General features: G+C 32.9%; 1 protein-coding gene across 1 annotated transcript in view; it reads left to right on the top strand.

Moving 5' to 3' along the window:
- LOC106873911 (carboxypeptidase Q) overlaps positions 1-10,909 on the top strand; it is a 36,492-nt gene that overhangs the window by 6,774 nt on the left and 18,809 nt on the right. The window contains exons 3-7 of the mRNA XM_014921444.2: positions 5,268-5,339; positions 6,015-6,146; positions 7,237-7,298; positions 8,790-8,957; positions 10,073-10,237. Coding sequence (XP_014776930.1) covers positions 5,268-5,339; positions 6,015-6,146; positions 7,237-7,298; positions 8,790-8,957; positions 10,073-10,237 — 599 coding nt within the window. The remainder of the gene's footprint in view (positions 1-5,267; positions 5,340-6,014; positions 6,147-7,236; positions 7,299-8,789; positions 8,958-10,072; positions 10,238-10,909) is intronic.

Here is a 10,909-nt window from a genome sequence, read left to right as displayed (position 1 = left end):
TATATATATATATATATATATATATATATATATATATAGTCTAATATTGAGGTATATAAGCCCTCAACAGAAAAAGTAGGGTTCTTTTGTTTGTCAAGGATTTATTATGCCCCAATATTAGACTATTTTTTTAGTCATTACTTGTTGATCACTTAAAAGCTTCATGCTTATAAAATATCATTATTATTTACAGAATTGTAAAAATCGGTGTTGCTTACCAAAATCCATATATACAGAGAGAGAGAGAGAGAATCCATTTGTAAAAGCTTACCATCATTAGTTATAGGTTTCCAATGGGCCAACATAGGTTCCCTGCATTTCCTTAAGAGAGAGCGGCAAGAAGTGTTTGTACAAAGGTCAGCTTTGAAAACCTATATTGCATCAACAGAGAACATTGTTTAAAATATTCTCAGTTGAGTGTAGAAAGTTCCCATCTTCAGTGAGGGTCCTGAGATTAGGTTTTAAGAACTTGGCATTCCAATAAGATGATAAAACTTTATATTATCATGCTTTGACCATATGTCAATTTTATTTGATAATAAAATTGCCAAGTCATCACTAACTTGGCATTCCACTTGCGATAACAAGACATTGTGATTATTCTGTAAATTTTGTTTGCGTGTAATAATAATCATATTTACTTTACTCTGGTTTTGTTTTGAGTACTTTCACCAACAGATTTTAATCACTATGTGTTACATGCACACACACACACACACACACACACACACACATGCACATGCATATATACATATACATATATACATGTATATATGTGTATATATGTATTGTTGACTGCACATAATCTATGTATGTGTTTAGTTTGTTTGCTGATTCAGATGTTTTACCACCCTGTGCAATGGGGAAGTCATCCTTCAGGTACTTTACCACAGCAAACTGGTGAACAAATAAAACACACATTGTGTATGTGCAGTTTACTACACTAGCCCTGTTTTTAATTTGTTATTGAATGTGTATGTGTATTTGTATGTATGTGTGCATGTGTGTGTGCATGTGTGTGTGTGCATGTATGTGTGTGCATGTGTGTGTGTCTACTAAGTAACGAGATGGATTAAAAAAAAAGCTACGATGGTGTGACTCGTAGAACCTTCAAATATAAATACCCACAATACCCAAAACACATTTTGGAATATATACAAAAAAAGCACAACATCCTTTCCAAACACATCTGACAGTTAAAAGAAAATAATCATAAATATAAAATGGAAAATAATAGATTGTGTCCCATCATACATTAATGGTTCCAGAATTTGCCTCCTGTACACCAGAAAAAAAAATATCACATAATCATACAAAACACATGTTCACTAAACAAGGGGAATTGAAACCATAACATGCAGCAGACACAGATGTATATTCATTTTCAAAAAATGGTCTGAACTCAAAGTGGATAAGACAGCCACCAAGTGGCCTAAACTTCACCCTCAAAAATGAAACAAGAAACAGCTGATCAAATTAAACTCACATACATACACAAAGATAAATGGAAAACACACACACGCACGTGTGCGCACACACACACACACACACATGTACAAATATACTAAATTATATGTATCAATTTTACAGTATAACAATAAATTTATCTATGAAAACATGCACACAAGCACACTTAAAAATCTATAACACCAAAATACTTATTCTCCAATGAAATAACCAAACAAAAATTTTTAACTAGTTTAAAAGACAGTTTCAGAAAGCTACACTAAACTCCCCACTCTATAAAATATCTTTCAAAATTGACCAAAGCAAAATTCCAAACCTATTAGTAATAAGCAGTCAGTCATGATATTCACATGCACTATTAAACTTACTGAGCCATATCAATATATATATGATAATAAACAAACCTAGCCATAACACACATACACAAAGGCTTATAATTCAAAAGCATTTGCTCTCCAATGAAATTAGCAAAAACTTATTAATTAGTTAAATGGGCAACCTTAGCAAGACACCCCTAGTTTTATACCCCGTAAAGAAACCTTTACTGTTGACAAAAAAGAAAATTCCAATACATTAAAAAAAGTCACTCACCCTGGAATACCAGATACAGTATCAGAAACTCCTCCATAAATAAATAAATCTTTAATTAGTTTTACAGTTAAAATCAACAAGTCTCACAGCCACAAACGAATCATTAAGATTTCCCAATAAAACAAATGTGAAAGAAGAACAAAATGAATTTGTGGACAACAAATCAATGACACAGAAAACAGCTGTGAAGAATTGGATACAAGAGTACACACTTGAATTTTTTCACAGATAATTCAAGAGTTGGGTTCAACAATGGTGCAGATGCATCACTTGTGATGGAGACTATATTGAATATCACTTTTATATAGAGGAAGAGTCACTCTGTCAATGTAAGCAATTTGAATGACCTATGTTAAATAAAAGAATGTTATGTCACTTTTACATTACTTCTGGTATAACCTTGTATTTATTATACAGTTATGTATGCAAAATATGACGTATATAAAATAATATACACATAGGCGCAGGAGTGGCTGTGTGGTAAGTAGCTTGATCCCAACCACATGGTCTGGGTTCAGTCTCACTGTGTGGCACCTTGGGCAAGTGTCTTCTACTATAGCCTTGGGCCGACCAAAGCCTTGTGAGTGAATTTGGTAGACAGAAACTGAAAGAAGCCCGTCGTATATATGTATATATATATATATATATATATATATATATATCTGTATGTGTGTGTGTGTATGTTTGTGTGTCTGTGTTTGTCCCCCTAGCATTGCTTTTCAACCGATGCTGGTGTGTTTATGTCCCCGCCACTTAGCGGTGCGGCAAAAAGAGTACAATAGAATAAGTACTAGGCTTACAAAGAATAAGTCCCAGGGTCGATTTGCTCGATTAAAGGCGGTGCTTCAGCATGGCCGCAGTCAAATGACTGAAACAAGTAAAAGAGTAAAAAGAGATATATATAGAAGAATATATTGCTTCCAACCGATAAGATTTATATAACAGCTAACATCACAGAAAACCAGTGTAATAATGGTTTTTGTTCATTCAGCTGAATTAATCAAAATCTTTCTCCCAAATTTATAGTTCAAATTTTGAGACAATTCACATTATTTCTAGGGCTGAACTTTATATAGAAAATTCATTGCAGATAATTAAATTAAAGCTGAATGTAATAATTCAATTCAACAACAATGAATTTTTATTTGTACTAATTTGGGAATTAGAGTCTGCATTACTAAAAAAGCTTACAAACTGTAGGATTAATAAGATTAAAATCAAGGTAATCACATCAGACACATTGATTATTAAATTTTGGTTGAGTAAACATAGATTATTTTTATTTTAAAATCAGAATATTATATATTTTTATTCACAAAAACAAACATTTTTCTAAGAAAAAATAAGTTTTTTTACAAGTGTTCCATTCTATAAAATCACAAGAATATTTATTTGTATAAAAGGTTAAAGGGGTATTTTATATGTTTAATTATTTTTATAAACTATTATGTACTTTTTATTATAGACATTTATCACTACATACAGACTGTAACCTTATATAGTGTATGAAGAAAATTATGTAAAGCATCAGAGAGCATTGAATTAATTTTATTTGAGAATTATAGATGCAGGTGTGGCTGTGTGGTAAGAAGCTTGCTTCTCAACCTCATGGTTCTAGGTTCAATCCCATTGTGTAGCACCTTATGCAAGTGTCTTCTACTGTAGCCTCTGACCAACCAAAGCCTTGTGAGTGGATTTGATAAGCGGAAACTGAAAGAAGCCTGTTGTATGTGTGTTGTATCCCCACCATCGCTTGACAACTGGTGCTGGTGTGTGTTACATCTCCATAACTTAGTGGTTCAGTAAAAGAGATTGATAGAATAAGTACCAGGCTTTAAAAAAATAAGTACCAGGATCGATACATTTGACTAAAAATGTTTCAAGGTGGTGCCCCAGCATGGCCACAGTCTAATCACTGAAACAAATAAAATTTAAAAAAAAGCAAAAAAAGAAGAATGTATTTCTAGCCTGCTCTTCAAAACAATTTTAGTGCTACAACCCCTGGACAGAACATATGAATTAAATATAAGAAGGATTATAATTTTGACCAAGGTATATATCATCAGCTTCATACTCAAATTGCCAGATCTACTCCACCAAATGATATACTCTCAACCTGAGTGAGAAAGCATGCATAGTTTTAAATTCACTGATACTAATTAAACTTGACTGATTCAGAAAGCCTCTCCTTCTGTTATTAGAACCACATGTTGCCACTTGGGTTATAACATTAAAAATGTATTAATCCTTTTGAATTTAAACTGGCCATATCAGGCCAAAATTCTACCGGGTTTGTATTTAAACCAGCCAGATCCAGCCTCTTACACTAACCCTACAATGTCATTTTAAAAATAAGTGATTAAATCATTGAAATCTTAAAGCTATAAGGTAATGCATGATTAATTCCAAACAGTGTGAATAAATAAGTATTACATTTAGCAGAGTAGTCTGAATGCTGAAGTGTTAGTATAAGATTGGAAATACTCTTTGATACTATGAAGTTGTAGGTGTATTAAATATTGTAAACATCATGCTTATGGTGAGGCATCAATTGAAAATTTCATATAAGATGTACTGATACTGCTCAATTTGCAGTTAATTTTAAGATATATCTTCTTATACTGACAAATTTTGTGACCTATAATAAATACTGGATATTTATGGTGTGTTGGTGTTATTTCTACATCAATATTGTTGATTCATATTGCAGATGTTTTACATAACATGCTCATTCAGTAGAGAAAAACTTATTTAAAATGTTTATAACATTTCACCTATACTTTGATGTGTCACTTATATACACCTCTGTGAAATTTGTCAATCTCCTTTCTAAACATGTAAGAAAAAAAATCATTAAACTCTGTGAGAAACATATTCAGACTTTGGATTGTTCTTTAAAGATAATTTTTATTGGGAGTGTTACTATGTTGACTGTATAAGGATTGCCCAGTTATCAGCTCAATATCAATGAGATTAAGATACTAAAATGGTGGCCATGTAATCATAAGTTGAAAATGTACATACAGAGCTGTTGTGTTGTGACTTAAGACAAGATATATTCTTCAGCTTGGTTTATTCTGTTTAAATGTACAAACTAAATACAAGGCTGTCATGATTATTCTATGATTAATAGTTGAATATAATTTGTTCACCCAATAATTTCATCATATGATTGCTTCATTAAAATATTCTTTTCTATTTTCACACAGTCATTGTTATTTCCTTAAAATGTTGTGTCACAGCGCCTATTGACATACGTGAAGAAATTAGCAAATATAAAGGTATGTCTACTGTATGTAAGAATATTATAAGAATATAATGTATAGAAATATTTCTTCTCTATGGCAGTTAATATTAGTTTTGTAGTAGAATATATATATTTGGTATTTTAACCATAATATATTTTATTTGTATAATATAATTCTGTTTGTATTCAATTTGTTTGTTTGCATGCATGCATAAACACATGCATGCACACACACACACACACATTTTCAAAATGAAAATTGGACTTATTCTTTAAAATTCTTAAAACCAATTTTTCACCACAACATAAGTACTTCCAAATATTCAATATAGCCACTGCTAAACTTTCTTATTCTGCTGTGCCTGATTTATCATCTATTATAGCTACCAACAATGATTCTAAATTTAAAAGAATATTAATTATTATGATATAATGTTAAACAAGTATGATATTAATTCCAAGTAGACCAAAAATTATAGATTTAATAATAATTGTACCTTTGAATATATTACTTGAAATAGTATTGATTATAATTGTACTGTTACAAGGGCATAAATTGTCAAATAAATAATGCTAGTTCTAAAACTATTTCTCAAACATTTAGACAAGTATAAAAGTGGAGAATTATTATAACCAGAAATAAGAAATAGTTTTTTTTTTCTTATGCTAGGTCCTACATGACTTATTTTTATTGTTCCTGTTCTTATAGATGTTGCTGACAAAATTATTCAATATGCTGTCTATGGTGCTGCCCAAAATCAGTCTTACAACCGACTGGCCAAATTCACTGATATGTTTGGAAATAGAGTAGCAGGGTCTCAAAATCTTGAGAATTCAATTAGTAAGTTCCTTTATCTGTTGCCCGACTAAGCAAAATAATTAGGTAAAATTATAACTTGTACCACAAAACAAGTGATAAAGCTTGTGGCAAGCCAAGACCACAGTTGTTGTTGTTGTTATTGCTTCAGCTTCTGCTGCTGCTGCTGCTGTTGTTGTTGTTTCTGTTGCTGCTGCTGCTGCTTAAGACAACCTGAAATGAGAAAATCCATAATCAAGAGCATTCCAATCATGACCATTTCATTGGTTTCTGTATCAAGGACGCAATTGTCCAAAGTGTGCTTTTTTTTTTAATTTTTGAAAGTAAAGTGTAATTTGAAGGAGAATAGGCAGTTATTTCTAGAAAATCAAATCCGGACATAGAATGGCCTCACTATTAACTCATATACAATACAGTTTCAATCAGTTCTCATCCCAGTACCTGTGTAGAAGTCAGAAATGTTAAAGCTTCTGACAAATTCATCTCTTCTGTTCTTGTCAGTCATATTGAGTTTCACCACCAGCCCTTACAGCTGACACTAGCTACCTGTGAAAGATTTTCTTCACGAAGTCATGTACCTCATCAGGTGGCTGTATTGGAAAATAAATGTGTGTGTGTGTGTGTGTGTGTGTGTATAAGACTCGTCAAGCCAAGTGAAATTGTAGTGATGGCTGATGCTGGTGTCATATATCTGGTACTCATGCTGGTGACACATAAAAGCACCCATTACACTCTTGGAGTGGTTTGCATTAGGAAGGGCATCCAGCTGTAGAAACCATGCCAAATCAGACTGGAACCTGGTGCAGCTCTCAAGCTTATCAGTTCCACTCAAACCATCTAACCCATGCCATCATGGAAAGTAGATGCTAACAGCTGCTGCTGATGATATATACACACACACATATATACATATACGCACATACACATACGTGTGTGTGTGTGCGTGTCTATACACTTGTGTGTACATACACACACATTTTTATCGAGCAGAGTTGCAACAAGAGATACAGCAGTCCTAAAAACTGAATACCAAATCAATGATTTTATTCTTATGTATACAATGAAATTGATATTTGGTGGAATTTAATTAGTTTCATATTTAATTTCTTTACAGGTTACATTCTTCATAGTATGATGTCTGAAGGATTAGAAAATGTCCATGGAGAACACGTAAAGGTAAGATAATTGAAGTGGATTCATTAGGAAAAGAAATTACTGGACTGAAGGATCAGTCATAGAACTAATTGCACACATGCCCTGCTCTTTGAAAATGGGCTGGCTTGAGTAAAAATATCTGATCCTGCTGTCCTTTTTGATGTCTCAATGAAATTACATGACAGTGCAGGAATTTGTGACTATGATAGCTTGGATACATTGTGTTGAGTTAAAAGTTTTGCAGTATTTTGGTAACTTATTTGCTTTATTCATCAAGTTACAACAAAAGCAACCTAGCATTCAAAGTAAAAGTCATCATATTTCACCATCTGAAAACACTTTTCTGCCAGTTCTTTGATCCCTCGCTGATACTAGTTCTTGTCCTTCAAGCTGAAGAACTCCTTCACTGAAGCTTTCACCTCTTCTTGGTTGATGAAGTATCACAAGTGCAAGAAGTGAGCCATGGATCAGAACAACTTTTGTTGTAACTTGACAAAAAAAACTTTTGACTCAGCTCAATATTAGACCTTCTGAGATACAGATTCCCTCACAACAATATCAGTTTATATTGAGATGATGGTTTAGTGATTCCACACAATTGCAAAACCACACATTAGACACTTTCCATAAGAATCTAATCACAAATTTTTAACAACCCACCTCAACCTAACTGCAGACTTTAATTTAACCAAGTTTGACTTCTTCAATGTTTCTCAAGATCTACAAACAGGTAAATGTAAACCCTTCTACAAATTCAACAAACAGGTAAGACACATAGATAGACTTTCTTGCCACTATTTCTCTCATTTTCATAAACCAGTGTGATCTGTATGATCTCTAATCTATCAGCCAATTTTTAACAGAGCAGGTTCCTACTATAATAAAATTCCTCTAAATAGTGATTTCAAAGAACAAATTTTTACACATCACTCACACAAACTAAAAAAGGCCAAGGATACACCCAAGAGAATTATCTGGTCCACACTTCCAGGAAATTCCTGGCTCTTTCTGTTACAACACTGTTAGAATAAGATCTTCAACCAACAAAAAGTAAAAATCAGCAACTTTTGTGCTCCAAACATAAAATTCTTAATAACATTTAAAATCATTTCAATTGTAGACCCAAGATTTTCATGAACACAGATAAATATATTTTAGACCAAGCATGCAACATTTTATCAGTTTAGGGAATGGAGTAGATAAAATCCAGTCTTCATATGTTTCATAGCTAGCAGAAAACTCAGTGAGTTAACATGGGATCCCTTGATGACAATATAGCCTTCATTTGACTAAAGTATCTTTGGCTTGATGTGTAGCTAGCGGAGTACCCCTCATTTGGGTAATTATTACTTCCATAGTCCTGCTAGCTATGAAACATATGTAACCTGGATTTTATATACTCCATTCCCTAAATTTGGATGTGTATGTGTGTGTGTATAATTCTATAATTGTAACCTTTATTTTGTATTTATTGTAGTTATATATTTGTTCTATTCATTTTTTAAATTCCAGGTACCACATTGGGTGCGTGGTAAGGAATCTGCTACTATGCTGGAACCACAATATCATGAAATGGCCATTTTGGGGTTGGGTAGCAGTATAGCTACTCCTAAGAATGGCATCAAGGCAGAAGTACTTGTTGTCAACAGTTTTGAAGAATTAAGAAAGAAAGCACAATTGGTAAATGCTTCAGCTTCTTTAAAATTCAAATGTAAATCTACCCAATCAAATGAAAGGCATAATTCCAAGCCAACCAATCATAAACATTGAGACATTGTGACAAATAAAATTGCTTCTCTCAGGTTTTCTACATGGTTGCTCAGTCTACTAGAAATAATAGCCAAATTTCATTCAAATCACATTGTACTATTGTAAAAAAAGGAAGAATACATTAGAAAATATATCCCTAAATAGACTGTATCTGAATATTAGACAGGGTAGTCATGGCTGGAGTGCTGTACTGAAGGTGGGATGAGTACAGCTAAAAACAACAAACTCACAAAAGCTTCTATATGGCTGCTCAGCCTGCAGAAATAGCATCCAAATTCATTTAGATTACATCTTACTATCTTAAAAAGGGAAAGATATGCCAGATAATATAGTCCTGCATATATTGTATGAAAATAAGATGGAATGGTCACAATGGAGGCATTTTGGCCATAGAATTGCTTTATCTAAAATATTGTTCAATGTACTCCAGCATAGCTGCAGTCAAGTGACAGAAACAAGTAAAAGAGTAAAAGAACATCAACAACAACAGTAGCAACAACAGAAAAGACGCCCTAATAAATATAAGCTATTACAATCTATTATGACGGGTCACACAACATAGTTGTTAAATAAAATAAATATTTTCAAGCTTTATCAATAAAAATTGTGCTTGTGCATTCAATCATAAGTTAACACAATTTTATTGTGACAATAACAGAATATAAAAATGTCTTGAATAACTGCACTTAGGAATTGGCTCATCAAAGATTGCACAGCTGAAGTTACCTCTTAGATTAACGTCCTTTAAGATGTGATTTTAATACTGAAAAATAGATTAATTTTTCCAGCATCCTGCTGTCACATTGCAGCAATAGTGATTTTGAAATGTATGGAAAAAAAAACTGTGCAGAAATATCATTGAAATGTTTGTTGATTTAAGTAAAAACAAACAATTTGTTTAGTGTTATTTGACATTTTTCATTTCTGTAATTTATTTATTCAATTTTATTTTTATCTGTCATACAACTACTTCAATTTCAGGATCTTGAAAAAACTTCCTTTTCAAATCGCTTTATATTTTGCAGGCTGAAGGTAAAATTGTTGTTTTCAACCAAAAATGGATAAGTTATGGAGAAACAGTTAAATATCGGTCCCAAGGGGCAAGTGAAGCAGCCAGAGTTGGAGCTTTAGCCAGTCTTATCAGAAGTGTTACACCCTTTTCAATCTATAGTCCTCACACAGGACATCAGGTAAGTATTACAGTGATAAAATGTAGTTATAAAGTACAGTCATAAAATGCTTAAACAGCAGCTGATAAGAAATGATTTAATAAGGTTAAGCATTTAAAATGATTTGCACTCTATAACATGGGGGATGAAGACAGAAATTTCATTATTTCCTTAAATATGAGTAGGCATTGCTGTGCTGTTGTGAAGTTTGCTTTACAGTTATGTGGTTTGGTTTTAAGTCTTACTGTGGGGCATTTTAAGCAGGTGCCTTCTACTATAGCCCTGCACCCACCAAACCTTGTGAGTGAATTTGCTTTACAGGAAATGATAAAAAAGCTTATCATAAACATAGTATATAGTGTGTATATATATGTAGTGAAACTACCTCCCGCCATTAGATACAAACTACTATCGCCATTACATACAATCTTCTCATTTAAATATAAATAAACGCGAACGTAGGGGAAAACATTAACCTTGTCATCACGTGACTGATCATTATTCGAATCGGCAACTTCTTCAAACCGTTCCCGCCAGAACGCAAACTGACCAATCACGGCCCCTAATAAGGTCACATGATAGAGTATATTTCTACCATCTGGTGAGCCAATAGTTTGTTATAAATAGCTTTAACTCGGCGGCCAAATTTGTCTCGGTCCAGTTTCTCTTTGAGAACTGTTCCGTGTACCACAC

Source organism: Octopus bimaculoides, chromosome 11 (assembly GCF_001194135.2).
Source record: "Octopus bimaculoides isolate UCB-OBI-ISO-001 chromosome 11, ASM119413v2, whole genome shotgun sequence".
Classification (NCBI taxonomy): domain Eukaryota; kingdom Metazoa; phylum Mollusca; class Cephalopoda; order Octopoda; family Octopodidae; genus Octopus; species Octopus bimaculoides.
The sequence above is the reverse complement of the archived record's forward strand: the minus strand, read 5'-3'. Positions and strand labels throughout refer to the sequence as shown.